This window comes from Rhinoraja longicauda, chromosome 26 (assembly GCF_053455715.1).
Source record: "Rhinoraja longicauda isolate Sanriku21f chromosome 26, sRhiLon1.1, whole genome shotgun sequence".
Lineage (NCBI taxonomy): Eukaryota > Metazoa > Chordata > Chondrichthyes > Rajiformes > Arhynchobatidae > Rhinoraja > Rhinoraja longicauda.
The window spans coordinates 29470126-29491794 of NC_135978.1; the positions used below are offsets into that span (position 1 = coordinate 29470126).

The window sequence follows — 21669 nt, forward strand, 5'->3', positions numbered from 1 at the left end:
AACGTGCAAACTCCACTAAGAAAGCAACAGAGCCCAGCAACCCAATCGGACTGGGTGGCTGGAGCTGTGCGGCAGCAACTCTATCATCTGTGTCACTGTGCTGTCCAGAATTGCAAGATCATAGAACTTGAAATGTTTTACCTTTAAAATATATTCCTTACATTTTTATTTAAAAAGAATGAAAATGATAAATGGTTGGATTTTTATAGATATACTAGACCAAGTGGACCCGTTGGGCCCAAACCTCCTCCATTGGTGCAGCACCCTCTCCACCCTCCCCCTCTTCCCTTCCCTTCCCCTCTACCCTTCCCTCCCCCTAACCCCCTCCCCCTCCTCTTCCCCTCCACCCCATCTCCCCTCTCCCTCCCTCCCTCCCTCCCTCCCTCCCTCCCTCCCTCCCCCCCTCCCCCTCCCCCCTCAACCCCCTCCTCTCCCCTTCCCCTCCCCCACCACTCCATCCACCTCAACCCCCCTCATCCTCCCCCCCTCCCTCCCTAGCAGATAGATTTGAACTTTAAAATGTGAATAACTTTAAAAATATAACACCGATTTCAATGAAACTTCTTCCATTAGCACCAAAGGGACGACGGTGAGTAAGGTGGGCCTAAAATTGTCGCCCGATTGTGTACCGTTTTGGCTGTAGTTCAGAACAAACAAACAAACAAACGAACGAGAGTTTTAGTATATAAGATAATCACAAAAAAAATTAAAAGTTCATTTCACATCACTTTCTGAAAATAACCCTATTTTAATATTTAAATTCAAGAAATGAACTTTTTAATTTTTATATTAATTTTTTTTAAATATTAAAATGTATGTTTTTGTTCTTGTAGCCAGATAACCCAAGGTGCTGCTTCTATGATGGATGCAAATGGGCAAAAAATGAAACTTCATGTAATTTAATTTGCTCTGGAGTTGTGGCTAGTTTTACAGTTGCCCCACTATCTGGGGCGATGTTATAGGTTTAGGTTTATGTTTATGCTTAGTATTGGCACATGTATCAGGCTTTGTTGTGCAGGCCATCCAAACAGATCAGATATACCATCTATATACTAAAATTCTCGTTTGTTTGTTCGTTTGTTCCTGCACTACAGCCAAAACGATACACAATAACGCAGATTTTACAAATTCATAATTTTGATGAGCAAAATTCAGAATTTTACATCAAAATTCATAATATGGTGCGTAATGCAATTTTTCTGCAAAAATAAGTATGCACGCCAAATGCGCATATGCGTCGCGCTACATTCTTGTGTGAAAAACAACTATTATTTGCAACATAGAAACATTGAAAATAGGTGCAGGAGGAGGCCATTCGGCCCTTCGAGACAGCACCGCCATTCATTGTGACAGTCTGTAGTTCTTGGACTACATGTACAATGTCAGGCCTATCATGAGTATATTCTGCTATTTATAGAAAGGTTATTGAACAGAAATACTTTTTACAACACAAAGAAAACATTGTTTTCTTTTGATTTTTCTATTTTACTTTTTCCTTACACATCCCAATTCTCTTGGGATTGAATAAAAGAACAATGGTCATAAAATGTATGACTAAGTTATGAAGAGTTTCATTTAAAACCGTGCATACCTAATTTCATTGAAGACATACTTGCTCCAGTGGTCTTCAACAGCAAATCACAACGGTCCATGTCCCCCCCCACTCCCCCCAACTACCCTCCCGCCCACCCCACTATCCTTCCCCCACCCCCCTGCCCCCCACTCTCACTCTACCGCCACTCCCCCCCCAACCCTCCCCCCTACCCCCATTCCCTCCAACTCCCCTCCTCCTCCCCCCCACCCCGCTCACCTCCTCTCCCACTCCCCTCCCACTATATATGGTTCTCAGTGTTGCAGCACATCGTTGCATTGACTACGTCCTCAGCCCACAGTGGGGTGGAGGTAAATGGGTCAATCCCTAGCTTATGAAAGGACCATTCAGAAGCCTGATTCTTATCAAGGGAGGGGTTAAGGGGAAGAAACTGTTCCTGAGGTTGGTCGTGCGCACTTTCCCGCTTCTGTATCTCAGCCGGCTGAGAGCGGGGAGAAGGAATGAATGATTTAACCTGTGCAAAAAAACTTGTTGGCTAACCTGTTGGCTAACGTGACTCCTAAAAAAACACCTGCGGACAACAGAGTGAGAAATGCAGTCGGAAAGAGAAACCAGTTCTTAATTTGTCACACACGCATTTGTGTGTGACAAATTAAGAACACTGGAAAAGGAAGCCAATAACATCCATTCAAAGTGATTATGATCTGGCACCTTCGATTAATGAAAATGTACTGATGTTAGAACATAGAGACGGGCCCTTCAGCCCACAATGTTTGTGCCAAACATGATACCAAGTTAAACTGATCTCATGTGTCTGTACCTGATCCATTTCCCTCTATTCCCTGCATGACCATGTTTCTAACTAAACGCCTCTGAAACGCCACTATCATATGTACCTCCACCAGCACCCCTGGCAATGTGTTCCAGGCTCCCACTACTCCAGGAAACCTGCCCCACACATCCCCAATAAACCTTCTCCCTCTCACCTAAAAACTGTGCCCTCTAGTGTTGGACATTTCCACCTGGAGAAAAGGTTCTGACTGTCTACCCTATCTATGCCTCTCAAAATTATATATACTTCTCTTCAGTCTCCCCTCAACCTCTGATGGGCCATTCTTGGTCATGTGAGTGATCAAAAAGTGTGGAATACTTCTCCAATTCTGAAAGCATGACAGGTATATTGTTCTGTACTGTATATGTGACTTATTTATGTCGAATTTTATCAAGTGAAATTTTTATATGTTACGCTGACAATGTGTGTTTAGGGTCAGAAGTCAAATAGGACTGATCACGTGTGTGACCAACACATGGTCACACACGTGACTAAGAATGGCCCTGATGTTCCAGAGAAGACAATCCAAGTCTATCCGACCTCTCCCCGTAGCTGAAACTCTCTCATCCACGCATCATTCTGGTAAACCTCCTCTGGTAACCCTTCCCAAAGCTCCCACATCTTTCCTGTAACGGGAAGGACACACCTTATTCTAAAATTAATTTAACGTAAGTAAGAGGAGTGCTGAAAGTAACTTAGATTCCTCAAAGCAGTCTGCCATTTTCTGTTACTTGGTGTCATTTGCCATGGATCTGAGAATAGAAATATTTTCTTACAAACCTTTAATGAGGTCGGACAGATTGTTCTGCTCCACGTTTTTTGTTGCATAGCTGAAGCACATGTCGTCCACCTCCGTTGCAAGAAAGAACCAACCATTCATAGTGGCCCCGAGCAACGGATAGATACAGGAGGCACCAGTTCCTGCAATGTACAGAATGTGTAATATTAGTTATTGAGCTCAAAATTCGAGCAACAAATTTGTACGTTGCTAGAATCCATCCCTCCCCCCTTCCCAGTTCTCCGACTAGTCCTACTGTCCTCATTACACTTTATCTCTGTTTATTCACAAAATGCTGGAGTAACTCAGCAGGTCAGGCAGCATTTCAGGAGAGAAGGAATGGGAAACGTCACCCATTCCTTCTCTCCTGAGATGCTGCCTAACCTGCTGAGTTACTCCAGCATTTTGTGAATAAATACCTTCGATTTGAACCAGCGTCTGCAGTTATTTTCTTATACTTTATGGCGAGTCTGGAGGCTTGTACTTTGTTAAAGAAGTTTATTGCGGCAGCAATATTCAATTACAAAGGATAACAAACGAGATTACAGACAACCATTAACTCAAACTGTTCACATCGAAGTTCTCTTCCCACTGCCTGGTTTTTGGGACCCAAAACCACCACCTGACCTAGCTGGCCAATCAGCGGGTTCGACTCTCAGGACCAATCCCTATGGTCGCACCACCATGTGACCTTGCTGGCCAATCCGAGGGTTCGACTCTCAGGACCAATCCCTATGGTCGCTACATGACCCCCCCAGAATCCGAGGTACGGAACCTAGCAGGGAGCCGGATTTCGCGACCAGAACGAGTAAGGAGAGGGGCTGCAGGAACCACAGGAGCAGGGGGTCCCGGATCAGGTGGAATTGCAGGACAGCCCCGCCGAGGCGGTTGGCCGACCAGGACCAGGCGGTCCTGATCCAAGTGTGCAGGTTTGAGCCTGGACACAGAGACGAGCTCACTCCTGCCCCCAACATCCAAGGTGAAGGTGACCGTCCCTTTACGCAACACGCGGAACGGTCCTTCATAGACCCTCTGCAACGGGGAACGATGGGCATCTCTACGCAGAAACACAAATTCACAGTCCTTCAAGGCAGGCGGTTCGTGCACCATGGAACACCCGTGACGTGAAGTAGGAACCGGAGCCAGGGAACCCACTCGCGCCCGGAGGGATGCTAAAACCGACGGAACCGAGGGCTGCTGACCAGAGGACTCCGGAAGGAAATCCCCGGGCACTGCGAGTGGCGAGCCATATACCAGTTCCGCGGACGAAGTTCCGAGATCCTACTTAGGAGCAGTACGGATGCCCAAAAGGACCCAGGGGAGCTGGTCTACCCAGTCAGGGCCGTCCAGCCGTGCACTGAGGGCCGCCTTAAGTTGCCTGTGAAACCTCTCCACGAGCCCATTAGCCTGTGGGTGGTACGCCGTGGTCTGCTGCAACCGGGAACCGTACAGCTCCGCAAGCGTAACCCAAAGGGCAGAGGTGAACTAGGACCCCCGGTCGGTGGTAATGACGGACGGAACACCAAAACGGGCCACCCAATGGAGGGCCAGGGCCCGGGCACAAGAGGCAGCGGAGGTGTCTGACAACGGGAAGGCCTCCGGCCAACTGGTAAATCGGTCAACCACCGTGAGTAGGTGAGTGTAGCCCCTGGAGGAAGGTAAAGGCCCATCGAAATCAACGTGAATATGAAAAAAACGGACCGGAGGGACCGCAAACTCCTGCACCGGAGGTTGGACATGCCGGTGAACTTTAGCGGTCTGGCAGGGAACACAGGAACGGGCCCAAGCGGCTACTTGCTTCCGCAGGCCATGCCACACAAACCGAGCGGCCACTAAGGCAGAGGTGGAGCGGATGGACGGGTGCGCCAGCCCATGAATGGCATCAAACACCCGGCGCTGAAGGGCGGCCGGCACCACCGGCCTAGGGCGGGGAAGGGAAACATCACACCAGACTTTTGTACCCGCAGGCCCGCAAGCCACTTGGGCCAACTTCAACCCCGAAGTGGTGGACTGGTATGCTGAGGCAGTGTCTGCCAGGCGCTGTGCCTCCGCAAACTCCTGGAAATCCACCTCGCATTCCACCGCTGAAATTGGGGAAATGGCTGGCCGGGACAGGGCATCAGCAACGGCATTAAGCTTACCCGCGACGTGTCGGACATCGGTAGTAAACTCTGAGATGGCAGTCAGGTGCCGCTGCTGGCGGGCCGACTATGGGTCGGACACTTTCGAAAAAGCAAAAGTCAATGGTTTGTGGTCCGTAAAGGCCACAAATGGGCGGCCTTCTAGAAAATACCTAAAGTGGCGGACAGCTAAATAGAGAGCCAGAAGCTCTCGGTCAAAGGCGCTATACTTCAGCTCAGCCGGATTAAGCTGTCGGCTGAAAAACGCCAAGGGCTGCCAACTGCCATCCACCTGCTGTTCCAAAACCCCTCCCACCGCCACTTCCGACGCATCGACCGTCAGGGCCGTGGGGGCGGAGGCGCTTGGGTGGACGAGCATGGTGGCGTCTGCCAGAGCTACTTTAGCTGCCTCAAAGGCCGTCTCAGCGGCCGCGGACCACTCCAACTCGACAGGTTTGCCCGCGAGGCACTGGAAGAGCGGACGCATGACCCGTGCCGCTGCCGGTACGAACCTATGGTAGAAATTCACCATGCCCACGAACTCCTGCAACCCCTTTACTGTGGTGGGTCGCGGGAAGGCACGGACAGCCTCCACTTTTTCGGGCAAAGGAGTGGCGCCGGCAGAGGTGATCCGGTGTCCTAAGAAATCAATAGAGTGGAGGCCAAATTGACACTTGGAGGGGTGGATGATGAGCCCGTGGTCTTGAAGCCGCCGGAACACGGTCCGCAAATGGGCCAGGTGTTCCTGCTCCGAGCGACTGGCAACCAGGATATCTTCCAAATAAATGAAAACAAAAGGCAAATCCCGACCAACATGGTCCATAAGCCGCTGGAAAGCCTGTGCCGCGATCTTCAAACTGAAAGGCATACGCAACCATTCGAACAACCCGAACGGAGTGATCGTGGCAGTCTTTGGAATGTCTTCCGGACGCACAGGAATCTGGTGGTAGCCCCGCACCAAATCAATTTTGGAGAATACCATGGCACCTTCCAGCCCAGACGAGAAGTCCTGGATGTGCGGTATGGGGTAGCGGTCTGCCGTGGTGACGGCGTTAAGGCATCGGTAATCTCCACATGGTCTCCACCCCCCAGATGCTTTGGAGACCATATGCAACGGAGAGGCCCACGGGCTGTCGGACCGACGGACAATGCCCATTCGTTCCATCTTCTGGAATTCTGCACGCGCCACCACCAGTTTGTCCGGCGGCAACCTCCGGGCCCGAGCGAAAACGGGGGGCCCCTCGGTGGGAATGTGATGGACAACGCCGTGCCGGGCAGAAGGGGCGTCGAAACGCTGAACGAGCAGCTCCGGAAACTCAGCCAGGACCGCAGCATACGGGTCGGAGGCCGCGACAACGGCCTGGACAGTCGGGCTGGGCGGGGTGGCTGGCGGTGGAGCAGCGGGCTGAACGCTGCTAGCAGAGGGTCGAAGGCCTTTACCTCGGACATCGGGAAGTAGCGAAAAGGCCCAGAGGACATCTGCGCCCAGGATCGCCTGACCGACTTCCGCGATGACAAACGACCATTCGTATGTGCGGGTGCCGAAAGCCAGAGACATTGCCCGCGTACCATATGTGCGGATGGGGCTACCGTTAACCGCGATGAGGGTAGGCCCTCTCTTACCCGACCAAGAATTCTGTGTCCGTGAATCGATCTCGGACGTAGAGGCGTCGGTTCTGGCCAATCGCAACCGCCTCTATGTACGATCGGTCGAGGCATTTCCCGAGAAGGTGCAAGGTGAGCGGCAGTTGCGGCCTTCTCCACCCCATCGCAGATGATAATAACACCAGCCGCGCTTGTGCAGATCTTTTTGGCGGGGTTTTGAAGAAATGGCGGGAGTCGCGGCGCCATCTTGGTGCCGCTGCGGGCTGCCTAATGGTGCCGAGACCCTGTTGATCGAACTGTATTTTTTCGATTTGGACGCCATGAGCGCATCGGCTTTCTCCGCATATGCCACGGGGTCCTTAAAAGAACAATCCGTGAGCATAAGCCCAACATCTTCTGGAAGTTGCTCTCGGAATGCCTGCTCGAACATGAGGCAATCCTTGTGCTCACCTGCCAGCGCCAACATTTCGGCCATGAGGGCGGACGGCAGCCGATCTCCGAGATCCGGCAGGTGCATAAGCCTCTCAGCTCGATCATGCCTACTGAATCCGAAGGTTCGAAGCATGATTACCTTCAGCGCCTCGTACTTGCCGTCTGCAGGAGGGGAGGTGATGAACTGCATCACCCGCGTGGACGTCTCAGGCGGTAGAGCGCTGACCAGGTAATAATACTTTGTCTCGTCCACCGAGATGTTTCTCAGGTGGAACTGAGCTTCAGCATGGGCAAACCAAAGTTGTGGTTGATGCGCCCAAAACGGAGGAAGATGAACGCTGACCGCGTTTAGCTGCGGTACGCCGGGCGTTAGAACCAAAGAAGGTCCCTCCGTGGTAGATGATCGGCTAGATCACGTCGGGGTCACCAATATGGCGAGTCTGGAGGCTTGTACTTTGTTAAAGAAGTTTATTGCGGCAGCAATATTCAATTACAAAGGATAACAAACGAGATTACAGACAACCATTAACTCAAACTGTTCACATCGAAGTTCTCTTCCCACTGCCTGGTTTTTGGGCCCCAAAACCACCACCTGACCTAGCTGGTCAATCAGCGGGTTCGACTCTCAGGACCAATCCCTATGGTCGCACCACCATGTGACCTTGCTGGCCAATCCGAGAGTTCGACTCTCAGGACCAATCCCTATGGTCGCTACAACTTTATCTCTGTTTGCTTTGTTGTTACCTTCTCCTAGCCAGCAATGATCTATTCTACATGTTCCTTGGTCTCCATCCCCTTTGTCTCATTTTCACACCTTATACTTCCTTATCTCTGTATCTCCCTCTCCCCTGACTCAGTCTGAAGAAAGGTCTCGACCCGAAACGTCATCCATTCCTTCTATCCAGAGATGCTGCCAGTGCCGCTGAGTTATTCCAGCATTTTGTGTCTACTGTAAGTGTGTACAGGTCCACCACTGATTTCCCGGCACCACTGAGTTCCAGAGCATGGCAGCATTATTCGTCTTGCTGGACCGATAGTGGTCATGGCCTTTGGGGGCCGGGATACCGGCATGCAAAGCTGGCTATGGGAACGGATCAGCCGGCTCCAGCCGAGCCGGAGTTCCGAACCCCCAGCCACAGGGGGCAAATTCGGCCCGCCTATCGGCGTGAAAGTCCCAATGAGGTTGAGATCGGCCACCTCATATGGCCTAGGTGCCACATTTTCGGGGGGACTTCCAGGTAGGGGATTTTGTCCAGATTAAAGAGGGGGGGGGAAGGCAAGTTGCCGTAAAATCGATGGTGGACCTGTGTATATACACATTCACCCTGTAGAACCTGCTGAATAAGCAAGTCAAGACATCCAGTCTGAAGAAGGGTCTCGAACCAAAACGTCACCCGTTCCTTCTCTCCAGAGATGCTGCCTGACCCGCTCCGTTACTGCAGCACTCTGTGTCTATCTTTGGTTTAAACTAGCACCTGCAGTTCCTTCCTGCGAATAAGGTCACTCAGTTGACTTAAACTTTCAATGATTTACCAATTCCAATAAATGCTGTTACTATAACGTTTAAAACACAGTCCTTTCTTTTATACCCCAGCAGAGATCAGAGACAAGGAAACAATGGCAGAAACGAGGACCTACCTGCAGTTAACATTTTATGAACCGGTTGAATTTTGGTGGTTGAATTTTGATTGATATTACCCTAATTAATATCAAATCTATTTCATTGCTCCATTTTTTGGATTGTGCATAGATGATGACTACAGATAAGATTCGGTGCAAATACACCAGGCAGTCATGGCTTTCCACAAAGGCGGATCATTTAAACAATGAGACATTTGCATGATGGCAATACTCTCGAGGAAAGACCCGAGGAAACCTATCCACGAGCACAGCATCCTTCCAATTAGGCCGCCAATCTCATGCATATTTAGAATACAAGAACGCCGCACCATTGCAATTTAGTTCAACATTTCAACAATGAGGGAGAAATAGCACAAAACGTTGCTTTAGTTAATTACACCAAAAACTGAAAGGGACCAGACTTTTAACGTGATCAGACACCCAGGAAACACGCCTCTTCCGAGCTCGAATTCCTGCATTGTGCGCAAATTAGTCACGCCTCATTAACACAACATCAGCATAAATCTCCACAACATGGAAACCCAGGAGCAACTGTTCAGATTTTCTGCACAGAAATATGCAACAGAATAATAAAAATGCAATCCCTAATTTATCACCCTGAGATTATCTGCAATTATTGGCATTTGACAGCCGTTGCTTGTCCACTAAGACTTTCAGGTCCGCGCCTCAGTGGCACTAGGTTGAGCGCCGAAATAGGAAGGTGTTAATTGAGTATTATTAACCTGGCCTTTAATTTCTCCCTCATTATCCAAATTATTATCTCCACGGTTCTGAAGAACGTAATTCATCCTAAATCACTGTGCCACAGACAGAAACTGCATTCCTGTACCTTATGGAAATGATTCTTCATTTGTGTCTACACTGTGAGGACGGGCTGATGATTTTAACAAGGAAGACATCAAATCCAAATCGGAATCTGGAATCCCCATAAGTACAAGTGCACTTTTAGAAATCAGTAAAGAGACCTCTTGGGATTTTGCTTCATTGTGCACCAGACAGTCTCAGGCCACACTCTGCTAATATACACACTGCTGCCCAGCAGTGACCAGCTTCATCTCTCATGTCCATCATTCAAATGTTCCATCACTGTCGTCGTCCGTCCTGAAAAGGGCGCGAGCTTCCGGCGACAATCAGTGGGAGCCATCACTTGTACAGTCGACGATGGTGGTAGCAGAATTAGCTCAGGACACTTCCAGTTCCCAGCCCCGCCACATGGACGCTTCTGCTAAAGGGCTGTGATCAGCTAGCTCAGCACAAACAATTCAACCAAGTTTAGACAATAGGTGCAGGAGGAGGCCATTCGGCCCTTCGAGCCAGCAGCGCCATTCAATGTGATCATGGCTGATCATTCTCAATCAGTACCCCGTTCCTGCCTTCTCCCCATACCCCTTGACTCCGCTATCCTTAAGAGCTCTATCTAAGTTTAATTTTTCTTAGATGACGTTTCGGGTCGGAACCCTTCTTCAGAATTTTCTTTTCAATTAAGTGTTTGAATGGGCCATTCTGGAGAAGGGATCGGTCCCGAAGAGTCACCCATTCCTTTTCTCCAGAGATGCTGCCTGACCCGCCGAGTTACTCCAGCAATTTGCGTCTATCTTCGGAATAAACCAGCGGAGGAGGGGGGATAAGGGGTTTGAGGGGGGGTGGGGAAGGGGGGAGAAGGAGGGGGGAGGGGGAGGAGGGAGGGGAGGAGGGAGGGGAGAGGGGAGGGGGTAGTGGGGGAGGAGAGGGGGTAGTGGGGGAAGAGAGGGTGCTGCACCAATGCAGGAGAGGTTTGGGCCCAACGGGTCCACTTGGTCTAGTGTCATTTAAAAGACATTTGGATAGGTGCATGAATAGGAATAGGAAACTTTTAGAGGTTAGGAAACCTTTCGAGGGACATGGGCCAAGCGTGGGCAGGTGGGACTAGTGGAGATGGGGCATCTTGGTTGGCGTGGACAAGTTGGGACAACGGGCCTGTTTCCGTGCTGTGGACTAAGTGGATTTCTCCTTTGCATTAAGGATCATCTTGGGAGTTGATATAAATGATAGATAATATTGGAAACACTGAGCAAGTCAGGCAGCTTCCGTGGAGAGAAAAAATGGTTAACTTTTCAGATTGATAACCTTTCATTGGGACATCAACCTGGATTGTTCATTCTGTTTCTCTCTCTGCAGACACTGCCTGATCTGATGAGCATTTCTAACATGATAATTTTTATCTCAGTTTCCAACGAAGGGGAAATCATGCTTGACAAATCTACTGGAATTTTTTGAGGATGTAACTAGGAAAATTGACAAGGGAGAGTCAGTGGATGTGGTGTACCTCGACTTTCAGAAAGCCTTCGACAAGGTCCCACATAGGAGATTAGTGGGCAAAATTAGGGCACATGGTATTGGGGGTAGGGTACTGACATGGATAGAAAATTGGTTGACAGACAGAAAGCAAAGAGTGGGGATAAATGGGTCCCTTTCGGAATGGCAGGCAGTGACCAGTGGGGTACCGCAAGGTTCGGTGCTGGGACCCCAGCTATTTACGATATACATTAATGACTTAGACGAAGGGATTAAAAGTACCATTAGCAAATTTGCAGATGATACTAAGTTGGGGGGTAGTGTGAATTGTGAGGAAGATGCAATAACGCTGCAGGGTGACTTGGACAGGTTGTGTGAGTGGGCGGATACATGGCAGATGCAGTTTAATGTAGGTAAGTGTGAGGTTATTCACTTTGGAAGTAAGAATAGAAAGGCAGATTATTATCTGAATGGTGTCAAGTTAGGAGGAGGGGGAGTTCAACGAGATCTGGGTGTCCTAGTGCATCAGTCAATGAAAGGAAGCATGCAGGTTCAGCAGGCAGTGAAGAAAGCCAATGGAATGTTGGCCTTCGTAACAAGAGGAGTTGAGTATAGGAGCAAAGAGGTCCTTCTACAGTTGTACCGGGCCCTGGTGAGACCGCACCTGGAGTACTGTGTGCAGTTTTGGTCTCCAAATTTGAGGAAGGATATTCTTGCTATGGAGGGCGTGCAGCGTAGGTTCACTAGGTTAATTCCCGGAATGGCGGGACTGTCGTATGTTGAAAGGCTGGAGCGATTGGGCTTGTATACACTGGAATTTAGAAGGATGAGGGGGGATCTTATTGAAACATATAAGATAATTAGGGGATTGGACACATTAGAGGCAGATAACATGTTCCCAATGTTGGGGGAGTCCAGAACAAGGGGCCACAGTTTGAGAATAAGGGGTAGGCCATTTAGAACGGAGATGAGGAAGAACTTTTTCAGTCAGAGGGTGGTGAAGGTGTGGAATTCTCTGCCTCAGAAGGCAGTGGAGGCCAGTTCGTTGGATGCTTTCAAGAGAGAGCTGGATAGAGCTCTTAAGGATAGCGGAGTGAGGGGGTATGGGGAGAAGGCAGGAACGGGGTACTGATTGAGAGTGATCAGCCATGATCGCATTGAATGGCGGTGCTGGCTCGAAGGGCTGAATGGCCTACTCCTGCACCTATTGTCTATTGTCTATTGTCTATTGTCTATTGTCTATTGTCTATTGTCTATTTGGATTTTATTTTAATTTTACTTTGGGAATTATAATCAGTTACATGCTTGCCTTAAATGGTGGCAATGTCAAGGTTCCACCATTGACCTGCAGAGTAGTTTGGGCAGCACAGTGGCGTAGCGGTATAGTTGCTGCCTCACAGCACCAGAGACCCGGGTTCCATCCTGACTATGGGTGCTTGTCTTTATGGAGTTTGTATGTTCCCCCCGTGACCTTCCCGTGGGCGGGCTCGGTGGCGCAGCGGTAGAGTTGCTGCCTTACAGCGCTTGCAACACCAGAGACTCTGGTTCGATCCCGACTAAGGGTGCTGTCTGTATGGAATTTGTACGTTCTCCCCATGACCACGTGGGTATTATCCGTGATCTACGGTTTCCTCCCACACTTCAAAGACGTACAGGTATGTAGGTTAATTGGCATGGTGCATGTGTAAATTGTCTCTAGTGTGGGTAGGATAGTGTTGGTGTGCGGGGATCGCTGGTCGGTGCAGACTCGGTGGGCCAAAGGGCCTGTTTTCGCGCTACATCTCTAAACTAAACTAAACCTGCATGGGTGTTCTCCAGGAAACTCCAGTTTCCTCCCACACTCCAAAGACGTACAAGTTTGTAGGCTAATTGGCTTGGTATAAATGTAAAAAAACTGCCCCTCGGATAGGTAGGATAGTGTTCATGTGCAGGGATCGCTGGTCGGGCCGGACTCGATGGGCCGAAGGGCCTGTTCCCACGCTGTATCTCTAAACTAAACGAAAACAACACAAGGTTCTCACTGCTGCAACATTAATGTTCAGTACCCTTGTTCATATCAATGAGTTGTGAAAGTAATGAATCAGTACATATGGTACATGGATAAATTAAAAGCTGTGACAGAGTTTAAACTGGAACGATTAATTATTTTATTTATGTCAGGGTAGAAAGCGTTATTAAATGACGATTTAATACTAATACAATTAAGATTTTACGTAAATCCAATTAAGTTAAATTATATTTTTTGCTGTTGTAGATTCTACTACATGATGCGATTTCAAAATTAATCATACTTTGCTAACTCAGAAGGCTGGGTGGTGGCAGTATAATAAATCAAATAGACTTTAATCAACAAATAAAACACCTGATATAAAAATCATCCAAATTGATACTTTGCCACTGGGAGGAGAGATAACGATTCATGCTTGTGATTTGTCATGTGCTGAGTTATCAACCATGGAAACTCATTCTGAGGGAGATGAACATATGCCCACTAACCAAAAAAAGGCCCTTTAGTCTGGCCCCCTTTAGGCTGCTTTAATGTAATAGTAAAGAGAGCAGCCACAAAATTGGGAGCCTTCCATTCCACGTAACTTCTTTCTCAAGACTGCAGCACTGTCACAAGGTCCAACAATCATTAAAATTATTCAGGGCGGTCACGGTGGCGCAGCGGTAGAGTTGCTGCCTTACAGCGAATGCAGCGCTGGACACCCGGGTTCGATCCCGGCTACGGGTGCTGCCTGTACGGAGTTTGTACGTTCTCCCCGTGACCTGCGTGGGTTTTCTCCGAGATCTTCGGTTTCCTCCCACACTCCAAAGACGTACGGGTTTGTAGGTTAATTGCTTGGTAAATGTAAAAAATTGTCCCTAGTGGGTGTAGGATAGTGTTAATGTGCGAGGATCGCTGGTCGGCGCGGACCCGGTGGGCCGAAGGGCCAGTTTCCGCGCTGTATCTCTAAACTAAACTAAACTATTAAAAACCCCAAGCTGATATGCTTTCTTGCTGCAACTCAGATTTCTCCCTGATAATTTTATCAGCTCAAATTTCTCTCACTGATACTGTTGTAAGGAAATTAATGGCGAGGAAAGATTCTTAAGGACAACATTTACTTGCACGTGAAAAACATGGACTTATTAGAGGCGGTGAGCATGGCGTGGTGCAGGAAGAGGTTTTTAATTGAATTTTTTGAGGCAGTGACAAAGATGATTGATGAGAGAAAGTCAGTGGATGCTCTCTACATGAACTTCAGCAAAGTATATGACAAGGTCCTTCATGCTGGGCTGATCCAGAAGATTGAGTTACATGGGATCCATGATGAGTTGGTAAAATTGTCTTGCTCATAGAAGACAAAGGATACTGGTAGAGGAATGTTTTTCTGACGGGAGGTCAGTGACCAGTGGTGATCCACAAGGATCAGTGCTGGGGCCTCTGTTATTTGTAATCATTTATTAATGATTTGGACGGAAATGTAGGTTGTCTGATTAGGAAGCTTGCAGATGTAAACTGGTGTAGTCGCGGCTAGTGAGGAAGGTTGCTAAACGATAAAGTAGGACACTGGATCAGTTGTAAATTTGAGTGGGGAAATGGCAGATGGAATTTAATCTGGACAAGTGCAAGGTTGAATACAAGAGGAAAATATACGGAAAATGGCAGGGCTCTTAGGAGCACTGATGTACAGAGGAATCTTGGTTTGCAAGTCTATAGCTCCTTGAAAGTGGCAGCACAAGTGGATAGAGTGGTACATGCCTGTCGTCATCAGTTGTGGCGAGGAACATAAAAGTTGGGAAGTCAAGTTGCAGCTGCATAAAATTTTGATTCGGTCACATTTGGAATATTATGTGCAACTAGACCAAGTGGACCCGTTGGGCCCAAACCTCTCCTGCATTGGTGCAGCACCCTCTCCTCCCCCTCCCCTCTCCCCCTCCTCCCCCTCCCTCCCCCATTTCCCCTCCCCATCAACCCCCCTTATCCCCCCTCCCCCCCTCCCTCCCCCCTCCCTCCCTAGGAGATAGATTTAAACTTTAAAATGTGAATGTTAAAAAATATAACACCGATTTCAATGAAACCTCTTCCATTAGCACCAAAGGGACGACGGTGAGTAAGGTGGGCCTAAAATTGTCGCGCTATCGTGTACCTTTTTGGCTGTAGTTCAGGAACAAACACACAAACAAACGAGAGTTTTAGTATATAGAAGATTCTGGTTGCCACACTCTGGGAAGGATGTGGAGGCTTTGGAGAGAGTGCAGAGGAAGTTTACCCGGATCACGCCTAGATTAGAGGGTATTAGCTATAAGGAGAGGTTTGATAAACCTAGATAGTTTGCTCTGGAGCGTCAGAGGCCGAGGGGAGACTTGATTGAAGTAAATATAATTATGAAAGGCATAAACACGGTCGACAGTCAGCAGTCTTTTTCCTGCAGGGTGGATATGCCCACAGGTTTAAGGTGAGAAAGGGAAAGTTTAAAGGAGATTTGCATTGTAAAGTTTTTATATAGAGAGTGGTTGGTGCCTGGAATGTGCAGCCCCGAGAGGTAACAGATGCAGATAAGGCAACAACATTTAAGAACCATGTATATATTCACATGAACAGGTAGAGAATAGGGAACGACTGCAGGCAGATAGGATTGGTATAGATTGACATAATGTAAGAAAATAACTGCAGATGCTGGTACAAATTGAAGGTATTTATTCACAAAATGCTGGAGTAACTCAGCGGGTCAGGCAGTATCTCAGGAGAGAAGGAATGGGTGACGTTTCGGGTCTCGACCCGAAAAGTCACCCATTCCTTCTCTCCTGAGATGCTGCCTGACCCGCTGAGTTACTCCAGCATTTTGTGAATAGATTGACATAATGGCCAGTACAGACATTGAGGGCCGAAAGGCCTGTCGGTATGCTGTGTTGTTCTATGTTCTAACTCAAAAATTTTCATCAATTTGCCAGGCCAAATGGTGTCAGTTTATGAATTGCACGGCTCAGTATATTCCGGTTCAATAATGTGCTCTGAAAATTTCATATGCTTGATATTATGCTCTCCTGAACTCCTGATGCTACTGAAATATACAGGACCCAACTCAAATGGACAGTTATGAGGAATTCTTGGTCGGACAGTGAAAGAATAAAAGAAAATCCATGAAGGTTCATACCTATGTCAATACCTCGGATGAGTTTATTTTTGTTGGTGCCACAGCCGATCAGATCTTCAACCCAATGTATGTAGTTGAGCCGCAAAGGAACAGTAGGGATCAACCTCTCCAACGGGATGTCGATTGTAAGTCCGAAGTCCTCCTTCAGTAGGGTGCACGTAAGCGCTCTGACTGCCTCAGGTTCTTTAAAGTTTAAACTGAAAATGAAGGAGACAAACGGATTAATGTCAGGAACGTTGGTTTCTACGAGGCAAGAGGAGCGTCATCCTTTCACCGTCCGGCGCAGGCCTGGAACGTGGCAACCTCAACAGCCTGACCGCGGGAGAAGACGGCAGGGGAAGAGAAAAGACATTCTGGCCTTCCATCACAGTGAGGAGGGGACTGGAGGAGACTCACTGTGATGGATGTTTCTTTTTTTTTTTTTTTGTGTTGGTTGGTGTTGTGTAATTTGCTTATTTTATTGCTCTTACTGTTGGAGTGTGGGTGGCGAAATCTCGTCCAAAAGACTTGTTTTTTGGATGACAAATAAAGATATCCTGAATCCTGAATCTTGTTTTGTGGAAAGCCACACACCAAATCTGCTAACTGAAGTCAAAAAGTCAACCGCAATGTCCACCAGGGTCCAATAAGCTGCAACTATCGACTGTCTAGGTAGGCATATGAAAAACGAACCATTTAGAAGGGTCTTGACCAGGGGAGCAGTGCTGCCGGAGCTCACCGGAGCGGCTCTGCAAAAAAAGAAGCCTAAATAAACAGCGGGGAATTTTAACCAGCGGGGAATTTAACAGCACCAGTGACAGCTCCTGCACCTAAACAATTACCACTGCCACATTGGTCTCGACCCGAAACGTCACCTATTCCTTTTCTCCAGAGGTACTGCCTGACCCGCTGTTACTCCAGCATTTTGTGTCCAGAACCGTTTAGCTGAGCAGGTTGAAGATGTTTTCAAGAAAATAAAGGGGTTAATTTCAAAAACAGTAAAAAGGCGATAATATGCTCCCTTTAGACAATAGACAATAGGTGCAGGAGGCCATTCGGCCCTTCGAGCCAGCACCAACATTCAATGTGATCATGGCTGATCATTCTCAATCAGTACCCAGTACCTGCCTTTTCCCCATACCCCCTGACTCCGCTATCCTTAAGAGCTCTATCCAGCTCTCTCTTGAATGCATTCAGAGAATTGGCCTCCACTGCCTTCTGAGGCAGAGAATTCCACAGATTCACAACTCTCTGACTGAAAAAGTTTTTCTTCATCTCAGTTCTAAATGGCCTACCCCTTATTCTTAAACTGTGGACCCTTGTTCTGGACTCCCCCAACATTGGGAACATGTTTCCTGCCTCTAACGTGTCCAACCCCTTAATAATCTTATACGTTTCGGGAAAGGCACGGATTTATAGAATTGATTCGACACATCTCTGCCTCACGCACTCAAGTTCACATCGCTCAAAGTGCAGGGAACAACAGGTAACACATTGAATGATTGCATTCATCAATATTCCACATATTATCTGGGGATTGATTCACAACTGCACACAGTCCAACGCCAAACTCTGGTGCTGAGAGTTTACAAGAAATAGGACGCTGCTAGAAACTGTAAATAGGTTTCAGTTGGCAGATTGCTGGACGTATCAGTGACTCTGCCACCAGCAATACTAATTAGAAATTCTGCTCCCTTAAAGCTGACTGAGCTTTTCCATTATTCAAAACAGTATCTCGCAGCTGAAACAAAACACCATGGGAACATGGCTCCATTACAAGAACGAACAGAATAAAAAAATCTGGATCCCATAAAGTAGCGTGTGTTAAATATAACGAGATGATCTAACTACATGTGCACGCACTGGTCACATTGCAACAAGGCACAGAATTGCACCGAGGGTGCACTCAGACTATTTTTATTCATTCACTTGATATAGATCTCAGTAGCCAGCCATCAGTCTTGTGCATCTACAGTCGCCCCTCACACAACCTCAAACGTTTGGGCATGTCACAAACCCACTTGGCACATTATCGCCACCCTCCAAAAAGTTCTGGAGGCACCCCCATGAACAGCTGGAATCTATAGGTCTAGAGATGCTCTTAGATTGTGACTCCCAGGGCAGTGATAAAAAAACGTAATGCCTTTCCCAGTCGGCAGAGCGCGATATGTAGAAATAATTTATGAGCTGAATATTTACAATAAACCGACAGTTTTATGGTTGCTGTTACTGTACACTGACGGAGCAACGCGGGTTTGAGCTCTCAACAAGAACAAGGAAGCTGAGGAAAAGAAAGGATGCAATGTAGTGTAGGAAACAACTGCAGATGCTGGTACAAATCGCAGGTATTTATTCACAAAATGCTGGAGTAACTCAGCTGGTCAGGCAGCATCTCAGGAGAGAAGGAATGGGTGACGTTTCGGGTCGAGACCCTTCTTCAGACTGATACCAAGGATGCAATGTAAAATCAGTACCCTTCATAGGAAAGATAAATACCATGCTTTCATTCACTGTGTCTATATTCATATCCTTCTGTTCATCAATAGAAGGCTATCATTTTTTTTAGAGACAGCGCATAAACAGGCCGAGTTCGCACTGATCAAACGACCCCCTGCACACTAACACCATCCGACACACACTGGGGACAATTTACATTTATACCAAGCCAATTAATCTACAAACCTGTGCGTCTTTGGAGTGTGGGAGGAAACCGAAGATCTCGGAGAAAACCCGCGCAGGTCACGGGGAGAACGTACAAACTCTGTACAGACAGCACCCTTAGTCGGGATGGAACCCGGGTCTCTGGCGCTGCAAGCAACTCTACCACTGTGCCACCCAATTATTTGGCCTATTATGTCTTTATTAGTCCCACCTCCCTGCTCTGCAAATCTTTACAAGTGTCTCCTGCTGAAGGTGACTATTAAATCTCCTCTACCATCCTTTCCAGCCGTGCAATAAAAATATAATGTAGAAAATTAGGCAATTTATTAATTTTGAACTGATTATATATCATAAAGCAGAAGCTTAATACCAAATAATTAAAGCAGAATAAAAATTGTTAAAACCTTTTTAAAAACCTTACTCTTTTTATTGGTAGACACAAAATGCCGGCATAACTTCAGACCGAAGAAGGGTCTCGACCCAAAACGTCACCCATTCCTTCTCTCCAGAGACGCTGCCTGACCCGCTGAGTTACTCCAGCATTTTGTGTCTACCTTCGTTTTAAACCAGCAGGTTTAAAGCATGTTTCTTTCCTACACTTACTCTTTTTATTCATCATCAATTTTGAACTCAGTCAGTAAGAGGGATGGAGATTTCCAAGTGTGTCGCCTGAATTGAGGTATTTTAGCTAGAGCATAAATGGACGTCTATCCTTATGGCGTCGGGAGCGAGCGGGCGACCGGGTTTCGGGGGCTCCAGCGGCAGCGTCTACGTCCGCCCAGGATCGTGGGCCTTGGGTCGGCCCGTTCGCGGGACTTTTCAATAGACAATAGGTGCAGGCCATTCGGCCCTTCGAGCCAGCACCGACATTCAATGTGATCATGGCTGATCATTATCAATCAGTACCCCGTTCCTGCCTTCTCCCCATACCCCCTGACTCCGCTATCCTTAAGAGCTCTATCTAGCTCTCTCTTGAATGCATTCAGAGAATTGGCCTCCACTGCCTTCTGAGGCAGAGAATTCCACAGATTCACAACTCTCTGACTGAAAAGGTTTTTCCTCATCTCAGTTCTAAATGGCCTACCCCTTATTCTTAAACTGTGGCCCCTTGTTCTGGACTCCCCCAATATTGGGAACATGTTTCCTGCCTCTAACGTGTCCAACCCCTTAATAATCTTATATGTTTCGATAAGATCTCCTCTCATCCTTCTAAATTCCAGTGTATACAAGCCTAGTCGCTGCAGTCTTTCAGCATATGACAGTCCCGCCATTCCGGGAATTAACCTAATAAACCTACGCTGCACGCCTTCAATAGCAAGAATATCCTTCCTCAAATTTGGAGACCAAAACTGCACACAGTACTCCAGGTGCGGTCTCACTGGGGCCCTGTACAACTGCAGAAGGACCTCTTTGCTCCTATACTCAACTCCTCTTGTTATGAAGGCCAACATTCCATTGGCTTTCTTCACTGCCTGCTGTACCTGCATGCTTCCTTTCAGTGACTGATGCACTAGGACACCCAGATCTCGTTGAACATCCCCTCTTCCTAACTTGACACCATTCAGATAATACTGTGCCTTCCTATTCTTACCACCAAAGTGGATAACCTCACACTTTCGTCGTTCGGCGTGGCTTAAAATCGGCCGCGGGATCTTCCATCGCCCGGCGGAGGCTTCGGAGTCGGGAGCCTTGTTTGCCTCGACGCAGCAGTTTTGACTGCCTGACCGCGCGGGTGAAGAAGCAGGAATGAGATAAGACTTTCTTCTTACCTTCCATCACAGTAAGGAAGTGCCTAGAGGAGAGTCACTGTGACGGATGTTGGTGTTGAATCATGTAGTTGTGCGTTTTTATTGCTTTTTTGGTGTTGTGACTGCATGGTAACTCAATTTCGTTCAAACTTGTTTTGAATGACAAATAACGAAATTCAATTTATTGCAAACTTTTGTTTTTTCATCTCTGCCCATGTCCAACCATCTCCCAACCCCCCACCCCACCTGTATCACTTGCTAGGCTTTGTCACGCCCCAACCTCCCTGACAGCTTTCTTCCCCCCACCACACTCAGTCTGAAGAAGGGTCCCGAAACGAAACGTCACCTATCCTTGTTCTCCCGAGATGCTGCCTAACCCGCTGAGTTACTCCAGCACTATGTGTTGTTTTTTTTGTTGTAAACCAGCATCTGCAGTTCATTGCGTCCATAGGTAGGCTATTTTATGATTTCCCGGAGAGGAGGCGTATGTGAAAAATGTAAGATTGTGCTGTTGAGAACAGAGAAGTCAATAAGCACTGGGCATCATTACCAGTAACTGGGAGAAAAATGAGCAGGGAGGCAAATCCTGTTCAGCCGGTAGCTGGCGAAAGGGGAGGTTGAGAGAGAACCCCTCATGGCCTTGGGATAGCCCTTCTCATCATTAAACCATCCTTTCAGGTGAAGCAGCGATTCACTGGGACTTGCAATCCATTCCCCTGCATTCACTACACAAGAGGTAATCTTCTCTGATATTGGACAAACCAAATTCAGATCGGGTGGTCGTTTTGTACAGACCTGTGCTCTGTCAGCTGGGGCAACTCTGAGCTTCCAGTCTCCTGCCATTTTAATGCTTTAAACTTTACTTTAGACACGCAGCGTGGAAACAGGCCCTTCAGCCCGAGTCCG

The 21669-nt window shown here is 47.8% G+C and overlaps 1 protein-coding gene across 3 annotated transcripts in view; it reads right to left on the reverse strand.

Moving 5' to 3' along the window:
* Positions 1-21669, reverse strand: part of mettl16 (methyltransferase 16, N6-methyladenosine) — a 146505-nt gene that overhangs the window by 61738 nt on the left and 63098 nt on the right. For 2 of the 3 annotated variants that reach the window (XM_078422403.1, XM_078422402.1), the window contains exons 3-4: positions 16376-16572; positions 3165-3305 (exon numbers count right to left, since the gene is read on the reverse strand). In XM_078422403.1, coding sequence (XP_078278529.1) covers positions 3165-3305; positions 16376-16572 — 338 coding nt within the window. The remainder of the gene's footprint in view (positions 1-3164; positions 3306-16375; positions 16573-21669) is intronic. The other variant, XM_078422405.1, reaches the window with a different exon arrangement.